The sequence below is a fragment of the Antedon bifida genome, chromosome 7 (assembly GCF_963402885.1).
Source record: "Antedon bifida chromosome 7, ecAntBifi1.1, whole genome shotgun sequence".
Taxonomy (NCBI): Eukaryota; Metazoa; Echinodermata; class Crinoidea; order Comatulida; family Antedonidae; genus Antedon; species Antedon bifida.
In genome coordinates, this window is record NC_136232.1 from 60,529 (window position 1) to 86,668 (window position 26,140).

General features: G+C 31.6%; 6 protein-coding genes across 7 annotated transcripts in view; 2 read left to right on the forward strand and 4 right to left on the reverse strand.

The window, feature by feature from the left end:
* Positions 1–680: 680 nt before the first annotated feature.
* Positions 681–1,664, forward strand: LOC144848318 (GPI-N-acetylgalactosamine transferase PGAP4-like). The gene has a single exon (XM_078705032.1). It carries the CDS (start codon positions 681–683, stop codon positions 1,662–1,664), a length of 984 nt encoding a protein of 327 aa, XP_078561158.1.
* A 1,400-nt stretch (positions 1,665–3,064) lies between these two features.
* LOC144848613 (thioredoxin-like protein 4A) lies at positions 3,065–5,463 on the reverse strand. 2 transcript variants are annotated; one of them, XM_078705429.1, is made up of 2 exons: positions 5,365–5,463; positions 3,065–4,555 (listed from the first exon to the last, which is right to left on the reverse strand). In XM_078705429.1, the coding sequence occupies exon 2, from the start codon at positions 4,519–4,521 to the stop codon at positions 4,093–4,095; it is 429 nt and encodes a 142-aa protein (XP_078561555.1). In that variant the 5' UTR covers positions 4,522–4,555; positions 5,365–5,463; the 3' UTR covers positions 3,065–4,092. The 2 variants fall into 2 exon arrangements, with proteins under 2 accessions (XP_078561555.1, XP_078561554.1); XM_078705428.1 differs by having other exon boundaries at positions 5,361–5,425.
* A 962-nt stretch (positions 5,464–6,425) lies between these two features.
* On the forward strand, positions 6,426–10,383 carry LOC144848433 (vesicle-associated membrane protein 4-like). The gene is made up of 5 exons (XM_078705166.1): positions 6,426–6,607; positions 7,184–7,305; positions 7,845–7,924; positions 8,825–8,879; positions 9,200–10,383. Coding segments are annotated over exons 1-5 (282 nt in total). The 5' UTR covers positions 6,426–6,605; the 3' UTR covers positions 9,223–10,383.
* A 509-nt stretch (positions 10,384–10,892) lies between these two features.
* On the reverse strand, positions 10,893–14,147 carry LOC144847609 (cytochrome P450 2J6-like). The gene is made up of 7 exons (XM_078704055.1): positions 13,739–14,147; positions 13,207–13,329; positions 12,784–12,926; positions 12,096–12,587; positions 11,825–12,009; positions 11,362–11,477; positions 10,893–11,202 (listed from the first exon to the last, which is right to left on the reverse strand). Exons 1-7 carry the CDS (start codon positions 13,956–13,958, stop codon positions 11,018–11,020), a joined length of 1,464 nt encoding a protein of 487 aa, XP_078560181.1. The 5' UTR covers positions 13,959–14,147; the 3' UTR covers positions 10,893–11,017.
* Positions 14,148–18,518: 4,371 nt separating this feature from the next.
* On the reverse strand, positions 18,519–24,030 carry LOC144847610 (cytochrome P450 2D6-like). The gene is made up of 7 exons (XM_078704056.1): positions 23,782–24,030; positions 22,749–22,871; positions 22,185–22,327; positions 21,317–21,808; positions 20,870–21,054; positions 20,658–20,773; positions 18,519–20,270 (listed from the first exon to the last, which is right to left on the reverse strand). The coding sequence occupies exons 1-7, from the start codon at positions 23,999–24,001 to the stop codon at positions 20,092–20,094; spliced, it is 1,458 nt and encodes a 485-aa protein (XP_078560182.1). The 5' UTR covers positions 24,002–24,030; the 3' UTR covers positions 18,519–20,091.
* Positions 24,031–24,482: 452 nt separating this feature from the next.
* LOC144848319 (uncharacterized) overlaps positions 24,483–26,140 on the reverse strand; it is a 35,503-nt gene continuing 33,845 nt past the window's right edge. The window contains exons 65-66 of the mRNA XM_078705034.1: positions 25,869–25,995; positions 24,483–25,552 (exon numbers count right to left, since the gene is read on the reverse strand). Coding sequence (XP_078561160.1) covers positions 25,386–25,552; positions 25,869–25,995 — 294 coding nt within the window. The 3' untranslated portion in view covers positions 24,483–25,385. The remainder of the gene's footprint in view (positions 25,553–25,868; positions 25,996–26,140) is intronic.

Consider the following 26,140-nt stretch of genomic DNA (forward strand, 5'->3'; position numbering starts at 1 on the left):
TTCGTGCATTTCGTACAATAAGAAGGAAGAAAAAACAACATTTTGAATGAATTTATATAATCTAAACATCAGCTAATCCTATAAATGTAATAATTTATCAGTTAGAAGAGACTCATGTCCATGATAAGACAGGAATAGGCTGTGGATCTTAGTTAGGCCTATCTGCTCTCCTCTGTGTGTTTTCAACGTCGGAAATGACAGGCAATTATGCACGAATTGCCTGGTGGTTAAGCGAGGCCGATGACCTAACACAAGGCCTAGCAATTTTACGTATAAAGCATGATTTTGTAAAATTTGTTGAACATCTTATCTGAGAATGAACAATGTTGACTGTTTTAGATACTAGGCCTATCTATTAGGCCCAAAACTACGTTGATTATTTAGCACATAAGGCCTATTTATCCAATTTAAAAATTGACATCATGGTTCTTAATCTTAGGCCCACAGCGTTAGGCAGCAAATACCTTCGAATCTTACTAATATTTATTATCATATATTTCATGACTTTTTATCTTATTTTGCCAAATGTGTTATGCGACTATCCATATTCCAGCTATTTTGCTCCAAAATGGAATATATATCGAAAGGCTGTAGATTTGAACGAGGATCGTATAAAAGTTGCAGAGGACTATTTGAGGTCCGTAAATGCAGCTAAAAGTAGGCAAATGTACAGTCAAAAAATGCCAGCAAAATATGTCATAGGTATCATCACAGTTCAACGCTTTTCATATGACAGAAATACTCCTCAACCGAAATATCTTACACAAGTTGTTGCACGATTACATAACTTAATCGCAAAATCTTCATCACAGTCGGATTATCAATTGTTTGTGTGTAATGTGGACAGCCAAGGTAGCAGACACGATGAAGCCATCCATCTTTCTAACTACGTCAGAATGGTCAGCAAAAACGAAAATGGTAACTCGAGAAATAACTGGAATACTAACCGTTGGGAACGCGAGAAGTTGGATTACATTTACTGCTTAGAGCAGGCCTGGCTGTACGATTCCAAATATGTCGTTTTACTTCAAGATGACGCGTTACCGCATTTCAACTTCATTGAAGTGTTGGAATACCTTGTGAGCGACCACTTAGAAAATAGAATTCAAGGTGGTGACATGCGGCCAAATTTGGAAAAATGGGCGTGGCTGAAACTCACGTTCCCTGAAAATCTTGCTGGATTCACAAGGAACTGGCGCTTTGTTCTTGAATGGATTTGCATATCATTAATATTAGCAAGTGTAAATACATTATTGGCATTATGTTGTTACAGATATACATTAATATCTCTATCTTTTTTCTATATGATTTTTATTGTCAGTTTTTGTTTCTATTTAAACTTCACATGGGCGATTGGTAGGCCAATGTTTGTGAACATTGGGTACGAGAATAAGTATTCATATTCACTTAAACCAGCTACCTCCTGCTGTCTCCCAGCAGTGTTGTATCCGTCAAAAAATGTTCGCGATATTTTAAATTACCTTGAGAACGTCCGTTGCAACAATGATTTGCCTATAGATTTTGTTTTGCCTAATTATGCGGAAAAATCTGATTTAAAAGAGTACCTCGCATCGCCAAATTTATTTACGCATATCGGAATGTTCTCGTCACTCAGGCAGCGAAATGATCCAAGAACAGCATGGGCATACTTGCGGGAAATTTAATTATGAACCTGGGGCGGATTTAAAAGTTGTTTAATGGTTATTGCAGGGAACATTTTTACCAGTGTAGCATAGCCCACCTAATAATTATGCTTTCATTGATAATTAACTGTATAATATTTTTACAATTCTGTATGTGTTAAACAACATGAAACTGGTGCTCAGCATGTGTAATCAACCATTTAGTTTGAATAGATTGCCTCATCTCTATAAAATTCTATATCTCTGAAAATATGTATAATGAAGAAGTGGAATAAACCAATGCAGTATATGGCCAAGTTTAAGCCCACAACCCCTAATTTAGGATGAATTCCAATAAAGGTAAATCCATTTATATTAATGCAATCATAGTTTAAATATAATCCATCTGCTAAATGTTCGGACTCTATACTTGGTCATATATACTTTTGTATCAATTTTGAATTATATGCCCACCCAGTATCAAACCCACGGTCACAATCTTGGTTAGCATACTAAAAATGAATTACAACTGTAAAGAAAATACTGTTTGTATATTCAAGTAGATGTTGCTTTGTATTTTGAATAATTTTCTTAATATATTTTAAACTCAAATTTTCTTAAAACATAAATTGAAAGGAGAAAAGGAAAGAAAGGTGCTATTTTTAAAGTGTAATACTAAAACCTTCAAATTATATTTAATTTTATGATCAAATCAAGGAAGTTAAATGTTAAAGTGAGTGTATTTAAGAATTATATATATAAAAGAGCGTGAAACACCCACAATGGTTAGACTTTATTGTGACAGCCAGACACAATATTATTTTAATTTCAGAATTTTTTAAAGCAATAATTTTAATACAGTAATATACATTGTGTGCTTTTGTAATATACATTGTGTGCTTTCTTTTAATCATGAAACGTAAAAATTAGTATCTTAGCAATAGCATGTAGAATTATAATCATTGTTTGTTTATACTATATAATCATGCTGTAATGTAAATGTATGCATAGTACTGTACATTCACCTAATATTTACAAAATATTGAATGTTGTCACAGTTATGCATTAATAATGTTAATCAAATAATAATGAATATTTATGTGTTCAGAACAAGAGCAATTTTTTTATGTATAGCAAATTATTTTTTGTCATGTACGATACAACCATTAATGATAATTACAACGAAAATCATTGTTTATATTATTATACAGTACAGTATTAAAAATTATGTTCAGTGAGAAATTTTTTTTTATGTATAGCAAAATGTTGACTACTATTTTGTTCAGTGAGAAATTTGTTTATTTTTTGTCATATACTGTACTGTATGATACAACCATTAATGATCATTTAACAAAAATCTTTGTTTATATTATTATACAGTACAGTATAATTGTTTATATTATAAACAATTAAGTTTGAGAAATAAATCTATAAACACAATGTAGACATTTGAATAGAGAATTTTTATTACAAAATGGTTCAATTATTTTTGACTTGTTAAAACACAGTACTTTTCAATGCATGACTGTTAAACACAGTACTTTTCAATACATGACTGTTAAACACAGTACTTTTCAATACATGACTGTTCATATGATTTACATTACTGTACTATATTAAAGCAAAATGTTATTCAAAGGAATAAAAAAACAATTGGGTTTTGTAGTGTATTCAACTTTGGTATTCTGAATTAATATCTTATACCGTACAATGATACAAAATAATAAATGTTCAACTAAATGCCCTATGATTTTGTTATGTCATTATTTTACATCAAAAGTATGTTGTATGTACAATATTGTACTATAGTTGATAAGTCCCTATCACTTGGGACAGATTAGGCATGAATCTGCCTTTACATACTAACATGAATTAGCCAATCACACAAGCTCGCTCATTGTGATAAATAGAATGGCAATAATTTAAATACTTTTACTGTACATGAAAGTTCAGTATTAACTTAAAAACCTTCTCTATCTTTTATAAATGCGAAGCAAAGTATCTAAACAATAACGAGATTGGGAAAGTTTGGAAACATACAGTATTTCACACTACACAGGGTGTCACATAAATACAAGTATAGAGTATAGTAATAGTGAAAACACCCGTTCCTAGTGTCAGTTTTTTCATAATCCGATGTAAATATTGTGTTGTGTGACCCACATTTTGTAGAACACGGACTACTAAACCAATCATTACAATAATGTTATTATTCGCATGGCAAATAAACCCTACTGTAGCAAAGGTAGGTTTGCAGTATACCATGTGTTTCTAGAGGAAATAAATTTTTGGGAATGTCTCAACATTTCAACTGTCTTCTAAGAAAATATTAATATATTCTCCACATTCTCTTAGATGGTTGTAGCACAACAAGCGAAACGTCAAGACATTCTCAACCATACTTTACTTACATTCTCAATAAATACTGTACCGCAAACCTAACTTTACTAGTGTTGAAATGAAGATCACACTAATAACGATATTTAGTTGAGTAATCTTTTGGCGAGACCACTAAACCTCGTCCCTTGCGAGCACCACGAAATACGGTTTCTACAATGTCAATCATTTCCTGTTTGTCTTCCAGTGGCCAGTTAATCTTGTTATTGTTACCAGTTCCTAAATCAATCATAATGTGTTTGTTACGATAGAAGAACATCAGAGTACATGGATCGTAAAGCTCGTACATCTTATTAAAGTCTGGTACTTCTGTGATATCAACTACATAAATTACTGCAAAGTTCTTGACCTTGTCCGCAATACCAAATAACACCTCATCCATTTTCATACAGAGTGGGTCCCAATCGTGTCCGAATCTTATAATGATGACACGGTCTTCTTCTGATAATATAGCCTGGTCAACTTGCCATCCATTATGTAAATGAGTTAACATGTAAGACATTTTGATGTTTTTTGGCTATTTTCACACAACCACTCTATAAAAATATACATTATGTTACAAACAATAATATATACAAATTTTTAAAGCGCCAATTCCAGCAACAAGTGATCAAAGGCGCTGTGGACTTAGATGAATTACATCTTTTCAACAAGATTAATATACTGCACAGTACAGTACTAAAATTAAAGATGAAAAATGAAGATTAATTAAATCAAACTTTAATTTTAATAGAGGTAATCTTCTTCTTCTTTAAAAAAAACACAAAAAAATATTTTTTCTCATGATAAAATGTCAAAATAAATTGTCAAATTTAACCAAAAACCCATTCACTGGCAAATTTTTGTTCAAAGTAGATAACCATTATGTGACATTAAAATGGCATATTCAACAACAAAAAATGTTTTAAAAATATTTTTTCAGGGCGATACATCTTCTCAGATTTTAAAGAAAAACATTCATTTGGAATCATTCATAAAAAAATAAAAATGTATCATTTATATTAGTAAATATATATAAAATAATGAAGTACTTTATAAACATGAAATTAAAATCATCGCTATGCTTTAATCTAACTTAAGGACTAGGCCTAGGTATCATCAATTAAATAAATGCATGTTTAACAACTGGGGCGAAACGACTCGCCTACAATTGATGGTGCTGTGAATGACGGTGATGTCTAGGCCTATACAAATTCTAGCTTTGAATGACGAATAAGGCCTAAGACTAACCCAGTCGTTCAAAGCTAGAATTACAGGTATCACCGTAATTTAGCAGTTTTTCCAACAATAACAACAGGACCTTATACGGCTTTTTAAACATCTAAATGACGAAAAATACACTTACAGATATATTTCAGTTTCAAAATAATGAAACAAAACAAACGTTCTTCCGACGATTAATTAGCAGGGTCAATACACCAACAACAACAACCAATCAAAAAACTGCTGGCCTTGAAATGAACGCCCTCAATTCGGGATTTTTAGGACAGAACTTAGTTACCATTAATTTTATTAGAAAGTAAAATGAACCATCAGAAAATAGAAAACAGTAAAAAAAAAAATAATTGAGGAGACAATAAACATTCATAAAATTGTTTAAATGTTAATCGATGTAGATAATTTTTAAAAAAGCAATATTGCAGAGGAAAAAATAGAATAGTAGGCCTACAGGATTTAGCCTAGAAGTAGGCAAAATGTTTGTTATTGAGGATGAAAATGTTACGTCATTATTATTATCAAAATATACGGCATGACAACGTTTCTCATGATGAGAAATTTTAAACACGGTAAGTTAAAAATTCCATTTTTTTTGTAGACTCAAACCCACGAATTTTCTCATACAGGGACTTTCACTATTCCCTGCTCATAAATAATAATAATCGTTCAAATAACATTGTCTTTGTGTCAATATTAACTGTCATAGGCCGTGTTTCCGCAGCCAAAAAAAAATTATCGGTTAATTTTTGTCTGCGGAAACACGGCCATAGATGGCACAATTCAACAAATCCATCCATTTTCAAAACCTCACAAACGCTTACCACATCAGAGCCTGTTATATATCGCATTTATTATATCTGATCTTCAAGTTTTCTAAACACAAGCAACACAACTAAAATACAATCAACAAACTAAAAATCGGACCACACAGTCATAATCTGACGTAATTCAGTCATCGTCACAACAGCGTACAGAACCTAGCTAAATAAAATAAAAGCCTGTTTTTACACGACCGTCTCATTTCCGTTATCATCTAGGTCCGTTATCTATCTAGATAAAGTGCTGGTAGAAAATGTAATACTGTACATATTAGTTTTATTTACACCACCATTGTACGCTGGAGATAGCATAATAATTACGTCACTTAGGTAAAGATAAAGTATTGGTTAATACAGTATTATAAATACAGGTCAATCAAAGGAAAGAAAAATCACACCTCTAATATCCGGGTTAATAATTTGTTTGTGAGGCTCGCGACCTACACAGTTTTTAGGTGATTCAGTGATTGAAACCAAAATGTGAATAACTGACGGTGGACACAACGCTTGATTTATTATTATAAAGAGAGATACACAACAAGCTATAACAATGTATGTATTAGGCCTATTTGGATTGTATATTTATATTTGGACACGAGTTAGGAACCTTTGGACCGTGATATAGCACTAGCTCGGTTTACTGTAAACCATGGACCTTGTTGTTTAGATGTTAAGAAATAACAGAAAACACTGCCTGTTACAGTTACCTTGACTATTGAAAAAAAGTCTTTTTATTATAATAAATCCTTAAAAGCATATGCCATAATGAACCCAAACAACACAAATTGTTTTATGCTTTTGCTGAAAGAAAGATTTAGGTAAACATGTCTGCCTGTTCAATTATTGTCTCAAGTTAATACGTTATAATCATAGGCCTAAATAATTAAAGCAGTAGGAGGCCTGTGAAATTGTTGTAGTGTCATTATTTTAGTCCATCTTTAAAAAACAGTGACATCAATTATAGGCCTAAGGAGTTGGAGATGGAGAAATGTTGTCACTTAGGAGTAACTATAATTTCCTAAATAAATCTCCTAACACATTACAATTTGTATATTATGACAAATCAGGCTTCAACTAAACACTTGAAAATATTATAAATCCGAATTTAATGAATGAACTCTTATTCAGGTCTTCTGACAAAACCAAGCAGCTCCAGAAAGATGTCGATCAAGTAACCGACATAATGCAAGAAAATATTGAAAAAATACTGGAACGTGGAGACAAACTTGACGATTTGTCTAAACATGCTGGTGAGTTATTCTTTAGCGTCTTAACAAAACGAAGAAAAGGTAAAATAGGAACGAAATGCGCGATAACACATCATTTTGTTTTTGGTATTAAACCAAAATAAAGAAGCACACTGTATCCTCATGGCACTATTAATAACCTGGCCCTGATGATCTCGAGAGGGATGAACACAAATTGGAAAATTACTTCCAATGACTCGCGTTCCGCAGCATAAGACTCATGCAATTTCAGATTCACAAACTATATGGAGACAGCCAGACTGTCTAATATTACTACTGCATTATGGGAGCATGTTTCCATACGTGTTTGATCCCAAAAAAATGACCGGAATAATAATATAATGTACAGCGCTTAGAGGTTTCACAACATTAGGCGCTTCATAAATCCAAGATATTAGCCTATCAATATTATCACCGAATCTGCGCCACCGTCACCAATATTTTTATTTCTATTATAAAGTTTATTCCTGTTAACTTTATGTTTTATGAACACTATAAAAGTAGTATCTTTTATCGCCTTTCTGTTTGTGTTTCATTTCTAGACGATTTAGAGCAAAATTCGGCTGGATTTAAAAAGACCGCTGTAAAAGTTAGGAAACAAATGTGGTGGAAAAATACTAAGGTAAGAAAGTAGTTTACTATTGATGCTACTATACTTAACGGTTGATATATGCCGTGATTGAAAAACTATTTTTATCATTCTCACTGGTAAAACAAATTTCTATGTGTTTGACTGTAAACTAAACATATTTCTTTGCTACACAAAACCTCATATTTCCAAAAAAAAATTATTTTACAGAAGGACGTTTTTTTTTCATATTTTGTTCCTGTAAGCCTAATTGCGTAATGAATTGGAAAAATGCCAAATACCAGTAAAATGTAAAACATAATAATCAATAAAAAAATAAAATTCTGGATTCAAATAAATATTTTGAATTATTTTACATTTTAATGACGATGTTTTGTCATTTCCAGGAATTTATTTTGTATAAAACCTCGTGTTATACCACTAAAACCCTCGTAAGACTAAAAACAGAACACTTTCTGCTTTCAAATTGGCTGTGGCTTCTAAAAATATTACTATTATTTGCACGGTAACCCTGATAACATATTGCATGGGTACAAACATTGAGATGAGGTTTTGATAGAATAGCGGCGATTTGTAATACAATAACATTTACAGCAAGAAGTAAAACATCCTAAGCCCTTATAAAACTGTTCAGTACATAAATGTGATATCAATGAATAGTTAGGGCTACAGTTACCGATAGGTGTTTGGTATTTATACTATTAGTTATCTTTTGCCTATGATAACCATCATGTGTGTATATTAGAAACACAATGAAACAGCCATGTATGTATATGTATACTATGGGGTCAGTACTTTATTTTCAATACAACATACTTTAATATTGTCAACGCGAAAAGTCAGTAAATTTCATATTTCACACTTTCAGACAGGTAAGCTTATTTCGGATGTTAAGCAAAAGTTATAACATCCTTTTTTGTTTATATTTTGCAGTATATGATTTTGCTTACTGTCATTGTGCTATTGATCATCTTGATTATTGTATTAGGTAAGAACAATTTGGAAATTATTTTTAAGTAGGGTAATACACAAGTTTACTGTGTTGCAAATTATAAAACTTGGTAATTTATTTTAAAAACTACTGGTTATGCAACCAAGAATTGCGATAGTCAGTTAGACTCTATCTACTGACATCTGCAGAATCGGATGAGTTGTGCTGTAAAACTATATTAAACATCTATATCACCATGCGTTTGATGTAACATTAAGGTTTGAATTTGTATTGGTTTTAACTATAGTTATAATTATCTTTACCGTTTGTTGGGCGAAATCATTATTAAAAATCAATTGTTTTTAAATTGTATTTAGCTGCGTGGAGACCATGGAAATAGTGATGTTGTATAGAGAAGCCTCTCTAGGGTGTGTATAATGTTGTCAATACCTGAAGTTAACATAACCGTAGATCTGCAAAATGGAAACTGAAATAACTGAAAACTTGCGATTGTCTTGAAATAAACACACATAGAGTCTTCAGTAATTATAGCGATGAATCTCAACATTTAGGATGGCATCATAATCACAATGGATGCATAGGCCATGCATACTTGTGTGTTCATTTAAGCAATACTCATTTCGTCTACTTTTCATAAATTCATTGATATGTAAGCATATTATCACCAATACATTTTCTTCCTCGATTAATTAAAAGTATAAAAAACATTTGTTTTTCCATTTATTTGATCATATTTAAACAGAGACACACTCACTTGCGGAGGTGCGTCAAGAAATAAACTTTTTTTTTAATAGGAATATATGAAGTTATTTTAAATATATAAAAATAAAAAAATCGATTATTATTATTTACGGTAATTATACAAAAACAAGATGATTAACAAGAACTTTATATACTAATCAAATCCGGTTATAATGCACAAGTTCAGATATCATCATATTAAATACGGTAGTTAGTAAAATGTAAATATTAGGCTATTAACGGTAGATAGTAAAGAGATAAGAAATGTTTGATTTTTAAAGTACACATATTAATTTGTCATTTAATCATTCTTGTGTTTCCTCTATTGGGCCTTCCAGCATGTAATAACAATGTAATCATGTAGGTTCGGCATACAACATACAGTAGTTAAAGGATTTACGTCCTCAAGATACACTGTTACATCTCTAATGATCGTGCATAACGTTAAAAATGTGATACGTGATAAAAATACATTTGATTTGAAAATAAGCCAAAATTTTCTTGAAATATCATAGCGGATGAGGCTAGTGTATAATGGAATCATTTTGTAGTCAAATAAAAGGAATGTATAGTAGGCCTATTTCCTTTTTCATTTTCATTATGAAATGAATCCTACCGTAGTTAGCACAGATTTCTATTAAATATAAACTTGACCAACAAGCTGTGATATTGTGTTTTACAAGAAATATTCTAATTACTATAACTTAGATGGAAGTTTTTAAATTTGTTACGTTGGTTTTTTTTTATTCCAGAAAATGAAACATTATTTGTGTTAAGAATATATGAAATAAACTGAATTATGTAACTTGTATGTAACTTCATTCGAAAGGTCTAAAAGCTATAATGTGAATAATTCGATTGTGATATTATTTAGCGTTTTCAATACTTAAAACCTGAACACAACACAAGTCTCGATGATTTAAGAGCTGATGCATTTGGAAAAACGTAAGGTGATGCATTCTTACTTAAAATGGCATACAGCGACGGAACAAGAACATCTATTATATATATATATATATCTATCTATCTATGAGAATGACTTATAACGCCATGCATCCTCATATATGTGTATTAAATTTATTTATTTTATTTATTTATTTTATTTTATTCAATTTCCAGGCACAAAAATACATACAACAAGACAGCAAATTACGAAGTTTGTTAATAGGCCTAAAGTTAGTTAAAGCATGGAGGAATTATTTAGAATCTAAGTAATTCCTCCAAAGAAAGTGTACCTAACGACTGATCAATATCTATCCTCAGTACCAGTGCTATGCAGCATGATAATACTTGGTAATACTTGGTTGCTGGTGTTACATTAGCTATTACATAATTCCAACTGTTTGTAACATAACAATATTCCGCATATTGTTGAAGATAAGCACTCTCGGCAACCTGACCAAACGAAGTGGAAATACCAGTAACAGCACTCTTTAGGTACACCTGTTTGTCACGCGTATCTTATATGGTTTAGGCGTCAACGTAAGCCCAAGATCACCATCTAGTGATGGAGGTGGACTGCCAATTGGAAAATCCAACTTAAAATTCTGTATGAGAAATGTAAAGAAAAGAAATAGCTCCATCTTGGCTAATGACATACCCAAACAAATTCTGCGACCTGAAAAAAATTCAAATGATGGAAATAACGTATGCTAAAAGTATCTAGACCCATAGTTACAAAAGCATCAACACAAATTTAGACTTATTGTCTTATGAAATCTACCTTTCTCTGTGTCTGTTGTCTGTGTCGCCTTTGAATGTAAACAATGTTACGTACCTCCACCAAAAGCTAACAGATTTTCGTTCATCACGACTTTTCCATTTTCATCAAGGAACCGTTCAGGAACAAATTCATATGGATTCTTCCATGTGGCTTCATCGTGATTGACAGCCCTAAAAAATACAGTAACACTAATAATCATTTCTACTAATTTTAAGATGATAAAAAAATATTGTTCCTTTTTAAGAAAGCCCTGCATTTCTAAATGTAGTATCCTACAAAGTATGAATAACATACTGGTGTTATTATTATTATCCCTTATAGAGTAGAAGACCCATGTTACGTATTTGTCGATAGCGTACTGATGGATACCAGCCTTAAATATCCACAATTTCAAATGCCTTCAATTGTTGGTGTCTGTACTAAATTTTATGAAAGACTTCGAATTAATTTCATGTAAATGATAAATTGAAAGACGGAACATAAGACACTCTATAATTGAAACTAGTGGACAACCTACCATAAATTGGCCACAAACACCGTCCCATTTGGTAGGTTGTATCCACCAATAGATATAGTTTCACTTGTCTTCCTCAAAATGAACGGAGCAACTGAGGAGAATCGCTGTGTCTCGTATATTACCGCTGTTGTGTACGGCAATTCTGCTTGATCATTGAGTTCCGGATAGCGGTTTGATCCCACAACCTAGAGTAAAAGGAACTTCATTAATATTGAAATATATCTTGGTAAAAACTATAAAACGGCGCTTTAGTAATAACATTTTGTCCTACCTTTACTATTTCGAGAAACACTTTCTCCTGAATCTCTGGGTATAACCCCATGTACAGAATCATCCATGACAATGTTGATGATGTCGTTTCTGTTCCTGCCATGAATAAATTAGTTACGTTCAATTTGATGACTTCGTTATTAAAATGACCAGGGTCAATATATTCTTGTCCAATTGCAGCATCGATGAAATCGCGATTATGATCTTCCTGATATGTTTTTCTGTGTGATTTGATCTCACCGGAAAGGAAGTCGTAAATAGACATCCAAATCTTCTTGTCACAAGCAATAGTGTTCGCTTGGAATACACGTGCTAATGGAATAAAGTCATAGGCTCGTCCTTGTACTAAGAATGCTTTATCCATCAACTCTAATATTTTGAAAAACCCCTCGTCTTCGTGTTCGTGATTTTTGTTGAAGATTATCCTGCACAAGATGTTTGACACGCATACTGAAATCAGCCTTTTCATGTCAACAACTTCCGTATCTTTTTCCTTAAAAAAATACAACTATTATAGAAGCTATACTACCAATAATGTTATGTCTGTTCTTTCTGAGCGATGTGTCTACTTATTCAATTCAGTTTGAAATAGTCTGTGTTGACGAAATTAACTGAAATTAGAATACCTCACCTCACAGGTTTTGTACTTAGTATCATTGTTTATTATTGTATATTAACATTTGAAATACCTTTAATATAGAAATGACAGTTTTTATCTCTTCAGCCATTTGTTTTTCCATACATCGTTTTCCAAAGCCAAATTCTCGTAAACTATTGACTACAAATTGCCTCTGGTTCTGCCATTTGTCACCATATGGTAGATCAAATATGCCTGAATAAAAAACAAGAAGATAGATGATGATAACAGTACTGTATTTAACTAATGTGGAGTAGCTTCGCGTCGTGTCATATGTTTCCATACTCTGGCATCTTTTTGGTTCAGTACACGCAGCTTACTTGGGCTCGAATCTAACCCTAGCTATCGGCGCAAGCTCGGTGGTCTAGAGGTATAATCTCCAGGTTAGTGGTCTGGAGGACAATTTAAAAGGTGATAGCTAATTGATAATACAATGACGTACTTTAGTAGTGATATATTGAGGTCGACTACTAACCTTCTTTATGTGGATTAGAAAACTCACTCTGACTCCAGAAAAAGTTACGATTACTCGTTTCGGTTCTTCGAAGAATTTCTTTTACCATCTGAGTACTGTTTACCGTCACAACCAATAAATCACCTGATTTTGATTATTCAATTAATATTTGAGAAAATTAATAAATCTTTCATTATTCAATAATCTAATTCAGAGATTGTTTAGGCCTACGAGGTCTCAGTTTATTACAAAAATTGACAAAGATTAAAAATCAAATAATCATAAAGTTACTAATCTGGTCCTAGTAACTTTATTATTATTTGATTTTTATCCTTTTTTTTTAAAATAAACTTCATCAAACTTAAATAGTCATTTGCCTGGTTTTTATTGTAATTGAACTAATTTTTTTTTTAATTGAGTTTTTATATAGACCTTTTATTGTAGCCTACATAACCTATTTCTAAATAATGTGTTGCTTCTTATACAGTATATGTCGTAACACATAGGTCTTTCAAATGATCTAAACTACTAAGCAAGTTTTAGTTTAGATTACCTAACATAATGCTGAAAATGTCTCCATATTTCTTCCTAATTCTATCGAAATCATAATGAACAGATGGAGTGAGCGATAAAATACTGCCGACCAAAGGAATTCCAATCGGACCTGGAGGAAAGTTCCAAGTAGGCCAGCGTTTCATCAAATGCCGAACAATTATAAACCCGATTACGGTTACTGCGAGTCCAGCTGTAAATAATTGCGAATAAACGGCCATTTTCAAAAGTAACGCTACGCACTATTCACAGATTCTGCTGTGAATTGAATTTCTACCATTCGCTATCTACAAATACTCTTCTGTGCCCTTTTATAACCAGGGACCAGAGTATGCCTACAAATTTCACGGTTAAACAGTCCACTCTTCCAAACAGGAAAATGTTACGGCTTGATTACTTCAACAAGTCTTTCGTACGGATAGTGTAGGCATGGTGTAGGTAATTTCCGACCGAAAACTAAATTGTAATTAGTACTAACTGAAGGAATGAAGAATTACACACACTCTTCTTTGTTGAACTATGACAAATGAACAAGATCAGACCGTGGTACGAGTATTAAGTAGTTTAGGTATTGTTAACTTATAATGCATTTTTAAAGCCATTACAATAACAACAACTTAAACAATTTACCTTTAATCTTATTATTGTCATCTTATCAGCTGAACAAAACCGGCCAGTGGAAATACATTGTTATAAAATCTATGGAATTTAGGTACCGTATATTATTTTAAAAATCCGTCAATACATAGCATAGACTCAGCTACATAGACTACAGGATTGAACTATGTTGACTTCTATTTTCTAGATCAAAAGAACGGAAATTGCCTATTTTAAACTTGACAAGTTTGAGACAATTATCCATGTTTTGGCCAAATCATAAATTAATAGCAATTTATAGAGCAATATCTAGGCCAACAATGTAAAAGTGTCGGCCTATGATTGGATTAAGGATTTGAGGTTTTTTACACCACTCCCCATGAATTACGTGATGAGAAAGAGAGCCAATTGCTTCCGAAATGTTTACCAGATTGGATCTTTAACATCTTGAAAGTAATGTCATAACATCAAGACAATATTGGTTTGTTTAAACTATTCATATGTTAGTACTGGTGGGGTAGGTTGAGTGTCACTTTGTTTACTTTGAGCATTAACACATAAAAGCTATATACATTATATAATATACTACACTATATAGAATTTATTAGGCCCTAAATATTATACAACTATCATTATTTAAAACATTAGTACACCATTTTCGATATTCTATTCGTCCGGTTTGCTTACAAATAATTTATAGATCTATATCTAATCTACAACTTTTCCAAAGCAAAGTCAAATATATTTATATTCACGGAGGCACGTGCTAAAGGATTAAAATATTTATGTAACGTAGTACAACAAACCCGATCGAGATCGTGGTGTTTGCAGCTTATTGCCATACTCTGTTAATACAACTTTTAACCACCTTACTCCAATAATCGTTGCGTAGAGTACAAATCTAATTAGCATACTACATACATAAATATGTACACCAAATATAAATGTCTATTTCTAGATAATATTAAAGCAAAAATAACGCTGACATAACATTAACATTTGCAAGTGAACTATAACATTGTTCAACCTGCAAACAAATAATTTGCATATAATTTGCATAAACCATTTGGTAATACAGTCCTACATACACGTTATTATAGCTAAGAAAGGATACACTTCAGTGACTCTATTGTTACAGTACACCATGGAGAACCTAACTTATTTCTCCATGAGTACACACACAAGCACAATCTGGCTGGATAATACTTGTATTTACACATCAATAAAATGCATTTGCGGGAATACGTCAAGTTTATTTATGCTATTTACAACCAAAGAATGTAAAAAATGTTGCTGTTCTCTGTAATCTTAATAACTTTTATGTATATTTAAGTCATATCTTTTTTTATTCTCAACATCATGTATAGTTTTTTATTGATTTTTATGAATTTTAACTTTTTATATTGTATATTGTCGTAAATTGTAAGCTGGCTTGCGAGCTATATACTTTAATTGTCTCTTTAGAAGCCTAGTATTTTGTCAAACAAATAAATGAAATGAAAGTAATTCCGTAAATCTACAGATCTACAGCATAATGCTGAAAATGTCTCCATATTTCTTCCTAATTCTATTGAAATCATAATAAACAGATGGAGAAAGCGATAAAATACTGCCGACGAAAGGAATTCCAATCGGACCTGGAGGAAAGTTCCAAGTAGGCCAGCGTTTCAAAAAATGAAGTACAATTATAAAACAGATTACGGTTGCCGTAAGTGCAGCAGTAAATGATTCCAAATAATAATTTTCCATTTTAAAAACGCAATCCTTATATTAAATTATTCAACGTTCCTGCTCTTCGAAATGAAAATCGACAATAACAACCCCCGGATAATAACTATCAGGACAACCCGTTTTTGGACTGTACCATTGGAAGAGTTGGAGGTGTTTTTTTTTTACAATATTGAGACTACAATAAATTTGGTTACTTATACGCTTTTGAATTCTTTGGAAATTTAATTAGAGTGTTTGCAGTATCTCTTTCTTATTTTTGATTAAATTAATATATTATATATCTTGTTTACAAAGCAATCATTTATCTATTATAGGCCTAGATATTAAAAATAAAAAAACCCAATACCTAAAATGGTCATACACCTCAAACCCTAACAAGTCCATAATGGGTGGGTATTGTCCTGGTTGTCAATATCCGGGTTTTTTTCCTATTCTCTGAAATGTGTGACCTTCAATCGCTCAGTAGTAATAACTACCCAGACAATAACCACTAGGACATTAAAAGTGGGTGATTGTTCTGGTGGTGCTGCAGTGGAATATAAATTCACTTATTACAGTGAGGAATTTAACATGTATGTCTAGATCACTCCTTCTGCTGTATTTACGCTAAATGTTGACACAACCAACCAATCTATAAAATGCTACTTTAATAGTCCAAATGTTTGAACACCGAAACAGATTGATTCCGGGATTCAATCTGTTTCAGTATTCTGTATAACTCCCTCTAGTCACAAAATGCAGTGTATTAACCACTTCCATACATTTGAAAAACCTTAAGATAATCTGGAACATTAGATAGCACATCACCAAGACCCTGCAAAGAAAGGTCATCGTATAATGATGCAATAATGAATTAACACAAAAATAAAAACTATTAAATCTCCTCTTAAAGCTCTCAAATGGACAACAGCTTTCTTGTCTGTTTTCTTTACAACTGGAAGGCCCACATAAAAATATCTCGATCTGGGCTATAAAAGTTATAAGATGTTTTAGCAAAATGTAGCCACACTCTTGAATCCAATTCCTCATCAATGGCTGTACATGACAATTTATCATCATACATACATAGTTGTTTTGATGGTTATCTATAAGCTAAAGTTAAGGTTGCAGATAACTGTAATAAAAACCAAACATCTATCGATCAATCAATATTGATAAGAGTGGTTTTTTTTTTGCGTTTAGGAAACTGATTCTAACTGAACCTAAAACCTTCTTTACCAGCAATTTAATCTATCATTAAATACTAACTGTAAAGGCACACTGTGGAAAGCATTCAAGGATATGTGCACGTCTGACCCTGCTTTACAAAGAAAAGTGTGATCGTGTATGTATGTTATTGGTAGGTAGTCCAAAAAGTACATGATCCGATCAAATACTACAAAAATGAGGCATAGATACATAATTCATTCTCAAAATATCTTATACTGGTTATTACAGCCGAAAAAGTTATTAAACTAATTGCCACTCAAAATCTGTAAAATAATGATGAATAAAATCAAACTTTAACTTTATAGTTTATTTTGTTATTTAAAGAAATACATCAATTTGTTAACCATATTAACAATGTCTCCAAGGCAATGACTTTCAGATTGACTATAATAATTATTATTCTATATTCTTTAAAATACAGTTTAGTGTAATTTTTTTTTTCGAATCAATTTTTTTGTCAAATAAATTATTATTATTATTATGTGACATTAGGATGAATATTTGACTGAAATAATTAGTTTAAGAACGCTTGTTCCGGATGAATACGACAAACTGCCGTTAGGTAATACTTTTCTAGGTATATAACATTATTAAGTCAAGGTAAACCTTCACAAATAAGTAAAAATCTTATATTTTTAAAAGAAATAACATACAATAATTGATAGTAGTAGTAGTAAACATAGCCAACCATCATACATCATTTCATACACTTATCCCAAAATTTAAAAACAAAATTATATAATACAGGCCCATTTCAACAACAACCAGCCTTATTGTCCCAATATAAAACAAGGCCAACAGCCATTAAGTCGCGTGCTACAATGCATAGTGATACCGGACCGACAGACAGACAGACCGACAGACAGACCGACAGACAGACAGACCGACCAACCAACCGACCGACATAGTGAACTAAAAAAACAAAAAACAAGGAAAATATAGAGGAATATCACTTATTCCTGTATTTGCTAATATGTTTCTATATATTATAAATAAGAGATTACATTTTTGGGCAGAAGATAATACTATTTTACATCAAGAACAAGCCGGAGACAATAGACAATTATATTTATCATCAATCATTTACAAATTCTTTGATTTGAAACTATACGTTGCTTTAAACGTGTTACCGTCGTACAACGATATCTTTACACAAAACTAATCAATTCAGGTCAATTCAGGAGTTAACTGGAAAATATTAAAAGGTATTAATTCAATGTACACCAGCTCATGTTAAGGTCGAGGGCAAAGTAATTCCTTCAAATGTTTAATCGGCTGCTTATTGTTTACAAATCAAACGAAACATCTACGTCCGATTTGATTTGCCGGCGCCGAACTGGAACCGTGCCGGAACAGGTGTGAAAGAGCCTTAAGGCGTAGGCGTTTTAGTAACTTACAATAATAATAATAATAATAATATGGAATCATATACAGTATTTTATTCTAATTGTACTTTATGGTACAGTAGTGAAATATGGGGTTGAATGATGTATCAATATTAGAGAAAGTTCACTTAAAATTCTGTAAATATATTTATTTCAAATTTTAAACAAAGACTTTGAATGACAAAAACTCCATGAAGATACTACTTACTACTATATTACTTACACTCTAAACTCCAATACACACGCATTAAATGCAATTTTGGAATTAAAATAACAAATTACAAACATAGACCAATTATTAATATATTAGAATTCGAAATTGAAAAAGGAAGATGGAATTGTATTTATAGAAATGAAAGATTATGCAAATTATGTTCTCTACATTCAATTGATCGCTTCACTTTAATTTGTCCCTTTTATTCAGATATTAGAACTAAATCCACGTTTTCCTTTTATACGAATAACTTATCTAAATTAACATATATTTATATTGTGTCCACTAAAATTACTGATCTCATGACTAAGCTTGAAAAATAATTATTTATTTCATTTAAACGTAGAGAAGAATTTTTAAACGCACTCTAATGTTAATTTTTTTTTATCTGTTACATTGTATAATATTTGGGTCAAAGGCCAATGAAAGAAGTAAAAGGATTTTACACATTTATGGAATCTCTAATCTATTGTGTTATAAGTAGTACAACATATCGGATACCGGACATAACACACCTCATGGTGCTTTGCAGCTCATTATAATAATTTTATAATATATCATTTTGAGCCTAATCCAAAAGCCCATGGAGTACACATCAAATGACCCTACTTACCAAATTAATTTCTGCCGGTGTATTTTAGATAGCATTTACACCTCAGGTATGTAAAGTAAACTCCGGTTTCTCTGTCCTTATACAAAAAAATTCCATTTTCCAAAACCATTCTAACTAAAATTATAAGCATGTTATACAATCAATCGTACCATTTTTAAAGTGCCATTCAAACGAGCATTGCTTATAGCGTTGTCAAAAAGAAAAAAAATTAAGTAATTTTTTAGAAATGACTTAATTTGTCAAAAGATGTCGAGTTTTTAATATGTAGAGGCAGATTGTTCCAGAGCCTTGGCCCAACAGTACTGAAATATCTCCCTAGAAATATTTATTATTTGCATATAATTTGCATAGGCCTGCACCATTTGGTGATACTCTATACAGCTAAGAGATACAGTTCAGTAATTATATTCATTCATTCATTACAAGACTTGAATTCGCACTCCAATTCAATTCAATTCTAAGGATGCTATTAACAAATTACAATTATGACAAGAATATCTAAAATAATTCTACCTTACATCTATTTATTAGCATTGGTTTAGTTATGAATCGAGAATAAAAACGTCCTGCTCTCTATTGCCGGGCTGTTATATCGATCCATGGATTCATCTTGATGTCACACGTATCGTGTATGGTTTATTTGACAACGTAAGCCCAAGATCACCATCAAGTGATGGAGGTATACTGCCGATTGGAAAATCAAATTTAAAATGTTGTGTGAGAAATGTGAAGAAAAGAAATAGTTCCATCTTGGCTAATGACATACCCAGACAAATTCTGCGACCTGAAAATATGATTAAAAAATAAACACAATTTAACATGGTAACAGGTAAACTGATGAGAAAAGCTTAAATGGAAATCGACCTCCAAGTAATACTATCGTTAAAAATGGGATTAGGCTAGGCAATCTAAAAAACAACTCAAAATGAAAATAAATAGCAAACAGAGATTCTTCTTTTTTAAATGGTCACATATGATGAGGAGATCAATATTTGAGCATTTCACCTCTGTCACTCATCCCGAAGATATGCAAAATAGCCTAAATATGCATATTAGGGTGAAATTACAGGGTTACCATATCTCAAAAACTACTAGTCAGAGAGAGTTGATTCATTCAGAATGTATATATTTATATTTGCTCTAATGAAACACGAAAAAAGGACAGAAGTACCTCCACCAAAAGCTAAAAGATTTTCGTTCATCAATACTCCACCATTTCCATCAAGAAACCGTTCAGGAAAAAAATCATAAGGTTTCTTCCATGTGGCTTCATCATGATGGACAGCCCTAAAAAAGTAAATATATCGGTGATCTAGATTTTTTTCTTTCAAGCGAAAATAATTAGGTGTTTTTTGGAATAAAAAAAGGAATAACTAAACGTACCATAAATTGGCCACAAATACCGTCCCATTTGGTATGATGTATCCACCGATATTTATAGTTTTACTTGTCTTCCTTGTGACGAACGGAGTAACTGAAGCGATTCGCTGTGTCTCGTATATTACCGCTGTTGTGTACGGCATTTCTGTTTGATCCTTGAGTTCCGGATAGCGGTTTGATCCCACAACCTGTGTTGTGAAATCACATCATTGTCATTGAATTTTAATTTTGAGAAAAACTTTAATCCCACAACCTAGAGTTAACCCACACTTTTGAAATATACTATACTTTTTAACAGTGAAATTATTGTGAATTGGAATAATATATAAACAAATTATGTGTACCATTTTAGAAAAAAAATATAAATGTATACGAGCTAATGTTAGATGAGAAAAAGATAGAAAATGTTAAGGTACAGGTACTAGTAATTGCAATAGCCCTTTTTTTTACCTTTTCAATTTCGAGAAACACTTTCTCCTGAATTTCTGGGTGTAACCCCATGTACAGAATCATCCATGACAACGTAGAAGCTGTTGTTTCGGTTCCTGCTATGAATAAATTAGTTACATTCATTTTGATAAATTCGTTACTAAAATTATCAGGGTCGATACATTCCTGTCCAATTGCAGCATCGATGAAATCGCGGTTGTCATTTACTTGATATGTTTGTCGGTGTGATTTGATTTCGTGGGTTAGGAAATCGTAAAAAGACACCCAAAGCTTCTTGTCGCAAGCAATGGTTTTCCTTTGGAATATACGTGCTAGTGGAATGAAATCATACGCTCTTCCTTGAATCCGCAGTGCCTGGTTAACCAAATCTACTATTTCTATGAATTCTTTATCGTTGTGATCGTAGTTTTTGTTGAAGATCAGTCTACACATGATGTTGGACACACTAACGCCATATAAACCTTTCATGTCAACAAGCTCTCCGTCTTGTTCCTGTAAAATATAATTATAATTGTAACAATGTATTCGAATGCATTGCCAACCAGTGACGCAACACACAGGATCAGTGAAATTATAAAAAAAACAAGATGAACAATGTAAAACTGAATACAGAAATAAGGTTACCGTTTTAGACAAGTGTCATATGTATATTGAGAAGAAAAGTGATTGAAGAATACAAATGGAATCCACAGTGAAGAGTAGGCGGACTTATAATAGTTGAATGAAAATAACACCATGGATTGTTGATGTACAACAACAAAAATACAGTACATATCTATAGTTTTTTAAAGAGAAAATGTTATAAGTAAATAAAGCATCTTCAAATAGTATGATTTGTTTATTTTCTGATGAATTGAAATGGTAATACCTTTAAAAGAGAAACTAATGTTTTGATTTCTTCGGCAATTTGTTTTTCCATACATCGTTTTCCGAAACCAAATTCTCGTAAAGTGTTCAAAGCAAACTGTCTTTGAGTTCGCCATTTGTCACCATAAGGTTGATCAAATATTCCTTAACGAGATAGAAAGATAATTAGGTATGAAAGTAGTTCAAAATAACAAACAGATAAACATGTGTATATAAAATAATAATTATAATAACTTTGAACAAAACCTTTGATGAAAACAATTATTTATTTACCTGAAAAATCGTAATTTATAGAAAGAAGGGGTGATTTCGCGTTAACCGATAATCTATATTATCATAATTTTGTTTTTCTGCGGAAGTGAATTTTAAAATCTTAATTAAAACTAATTAGCATATTCAAGGATTCATCTCTATTTTTAATGTTAATCATACTATTTGTAATTTTGTCTCGAAAGAGATTTATTGGCTTGTTTAATAGGATTAAAGTTCAAATAAATATATTTAATAAAAAAAAAAAAAAACTAATTCAAACGATACCATAGAAAATAATAGATAATAATCTTACCCTCTCTGTGTGGATTAGAAAACTCACTCTGACTCCAGAAAAAGTTACGATTACTCGTCTCGGTTCTTCGAAAAACTTCTTTTAGCAACTGGACATTGTTGACCGTCACAACCACTGAATCACCTAGGGTTGTCAACGAAGATCATACATTAATAATAATAATAAATCTTATTAACTGTATTCTTATTTTATATAGACTTAGTAGATCACTTTCTTAAAGATGTATTGTCCCTTGAAACACAAAAAATGAAAAAAAAAATATTCTAAATTTAAACTGTCCATATCAAAGTAATATTAAATTTATTCACTTTAAGTCGAAAATTTGAGCCAAAAACAACAAGTTTACGTAATTAACAGGTAAATTAATTAGATTACATTTCGTCTGGGAAATCGTTGCAAGCGAAAGTAAACAAAGATTTCAAACCATGAGCATGCATTATGCATGATGCTAATTAGGATTGTTTACAACTCGTCACAGTTGAGAAGGTGTTTTCACACAGATCGTGAGAAAGTTTTATGATTTATATGCATACAGAGTAGCCAAACAAGTGCGTTGCATTATGAGATATGATTTGATTGAAAACTTTGACTGGAAGTCAAAGTTATTTTTTGAACAAAAAAACATCTGTATTTCGGTTAAATTATTTTTTTTTTCGACAAATTTTTGGTGAAAGTTAATAACTATTATGATACTTCAAAATGACCCACTTTTTTTCAAAATAAAAAAAAATTTTTTTGGGGGAATTAGTCAAAGGGACAATACATCTTTAAAAATGTGAAGTCCTAAAAATAGTGTTCTTTGTAACAATATATACACATTACTAATTACTAGCATTAACTAAAGCAGTTGCTCCATTGGTCGGTAAAATAGTGCGCCAATGAGTATACACATCTAACTTGCAATGTTCCAAAGCAAGCATTTAGGATTTAAAACAAAATAGTGAGAGCTACACTTAGGTCTCTCTTTTTAGGCCTATACTGTATATTTCGATACTAACGTTGTAACCAACACAATCGTTACACAAAACATTACCTAACATAATGCTGAAAATGTCTCCATATTTCTTCCTAATTCTATCGAAATCATAATGAACAGATGGAGTGAGCGATAAAATACTGCCGAAGAAAGGAATTCCAATAGGACCTGGAGGAAAGTTCGAAGTAGGCCAACGTTTCATCAAATGTCGTACAATTATAAACCCGATTACGATTACTGCAAGTCCAGCTGTAAATAATTCTGAATAAATCGCCATTTTCAACAGCAAATCTGAGTAGAAAAGCACTGTGTTAGGGTTAGGTTTATCGATGCTTGCGTTTCTATGTTCAATTTAGGATATCATTGGGTGTGTTCATTTCCTAAAGGTTTACAACATTATGAGTGAATGAACTTCAAAGAAGGAAGTACTAGCAATGATAATACTCATGTTAACTTTACAATGTAGGCCTATTTGAATGAAAGTTCATACGTGCTGGTAAAAATATAAAATGCTTTTTTAAACGAACTTACAGTACACAATTCAACATACCTTGAATATCCGACATGTTACACATGTCTTCATCAGAAGAATCAAATGATGTTGGCCATTTTTCGTAAAAATCCCTGTACTTGCTAATATTAACAGTAGCTACAGTTTTGTAACAATACGCATAGATGATCATTTTTAACAAACAAGTCTAAATATAGAAATTGTCACTGTCTGTACATTAAAATCAATAAACAATCAATATTTACAAATTTGTATTTAGTTTATTAATTAATTCCTACACAACAATATTTATAAAAAGTATAATTACATTTGGAATGTCTGTAAAAAATAATCACACATAATTACACAATCAATTTAATATACACACATTATGTTGAATATAAATATAGGCCTATACATGTATATTACAAGGACGGAATGTTTATTAAAAACTACAATAATTATACTGCAATGTTAAAACTTAATGGATGGATTCATACAAAATATTGCATCGGTATTATTTGCACGCAGTTAAACAAAAGCAGGATTTGATTTATTTTCACTTGATCTAGACAGCTGATTGTTACTTGTAATTTGGAAAAACATCAAACTATAGCATAACAAGTATATGGTAAAGTATACTGCATGTACAACAGACTAGTGCTACTAGAGTACTATATTTATTCTCAGATTAGAAATGATGTGAAACGTTATGTAGTATATAAATATATTCTAGCCTTCTTAATGGAATGTTTGGTATTTCAAATAATTATGGAAAATTTAAAATTATAACATTTTTTTTTGGTTTGATATTTTTTCTTTAACAAAAAGTTGTCCTTTCAAGTCGATACGCGAAGTATAATAAGTATAATTTAAATATTTCACATGTTTTTAAAATTATTCTTTCTTTATTATATTGCTGCAGGTATTATCAATTTTTCAGTACACCTCTTTTTTCAAACGACAAATGATCCGACAATGCCACAATTGTGCACTTAATAATAATAACACTTATTATCAATACGCTATAACAATTTCTAAAAACAATCGTCTGCAAAACATCAGAGACGTTCGTGATAGAGCTCAAGATTTATTACATTAGTTAGACTTCAATATGGTCAAACAAAAATACTGTAGCTGGAAGATGTAGATGTATACAGTTAATTTACCCTCACAGTTCAGAATGATCATAATACAAGCTTCGTCTTCGTCTTCTTCTTGCGTCAGGATACGTAACTTGGAATCGTGCTTGATCTAATGAACTGGAGACAAATAATGCACTACCCTTCACAACACCATGGTGACTGTACAGACCTTGATCTAGTATCAAAGTTGATCCTAAAAGAATAAAATTAAAGTATTATTGGTAATTGATATTTAACAAAATACATAATGAATTTATACTGTACTAAAATGATATTATACATTAAAAAACACTGTGATGTTATGACATTATGGTTTAAGATAGGCCAATTGTTCAATTTATCTTTAAATTATCAATTATATTTATTTATTTGTTTATTTTAGACGCTTTCTATTATCATATGGCCTTTTGTACTGGCTTTTTTGCAATTACACACCCAGCTAATCTAAAAAACAGTGCCATCAAAGTTTATTAAAGTAGAAACAAAATAATGTGCAAGAGTGAACATACCTTCTTCTTCATTGTCAAGTGAATAGTGAGCTTCCAGCAGTTTCTTATGTCTTTGTCGCTCTAACCCTGCTAACTCCAAATGCTCGTTTATTTCACTGTCAATTAAAGCCAGTCCCCAGATCCTTATCTGTAATGGTGAATGAAATTCAACATGGATGATTTTCAACAACGCAACTGACTCTTTAGTTGCCCCTGACCATTGTGCTTTGATTCTGTTCTGTTCTGTATTATTTTAATGTTTATTGGTCGAATAAATAAATGAAATGAAGTGA

Coding starts and splice junctions, on each gene's coding strand:
- LOC144848318 (XM_078705032.1), top strand. CDS start 681: ATGCCAGCAAAATATGTCATAGGTATCATCACAGTTCAACGCTTTTCA.
- LOC144848613 (XM_078705429.1), bottom strand. CDS start 4,521: ATGTCTTACATGTTAACTCATTTACATAATGGATGGCAAGTTGACCAG.
- LOC144848433 (XM_078705166.1), top strand. Junction 7,306..7,844: donor CGATTTGTCTAAACATGCTG/GTGAGTTATTCT, acceptor TTTCATTTCTAG/ACGATTTAGAGCAAAATTCG. Junction 7,925..8,824: donor TGTGGTGGAAAAATACTAAG/GTAAGAAAGTAG, acceptor TATATTTTGCAG/TATATGATTTTGCTTACTGT.
- LOC144847609 (XM_078704055.1), bottom strand. CDS start 13,958: ATGGCCGTTTATTCGCAATTATTTACAGCTGGACTCGCAGTAACCGTA. Junction 12,588..12,783: donor CTGTCATTTCTATATTAAAG/GTATTTCAAATG, acceptor TATTTTTTTAAG/GAAAAAGATACGGAAGTTGT. Junction 12,010..12,095: donor TGTTTCTCGAAATAGTAAAG/GTAGGACAAAAT, acceptor CTTTTACTCTAG/GTTGTGGGATCAAACCGCTA.
- LOC144847610 (XM_078704056.1), bottom strand. CDS start 24,001: ATGGCGATTTATTCAGAATTATTTACAGCTGGACTTGCAGTAATCGTA. Junction 21,055..21,316: donor TGTTTCTCGAAATTGAAAAG/GTAAAAAAAAGG, acceptor TTCACAACACAG/GTTGTGGGATCAAACCGCTA. Junction 20,271..20,657: donor TCTTTTAGCTTTTGGTGGAG/GTACTTCTGTCC, acceptor TCATATTTTCAG/GTCGCAGAATTTGTCTGGGT.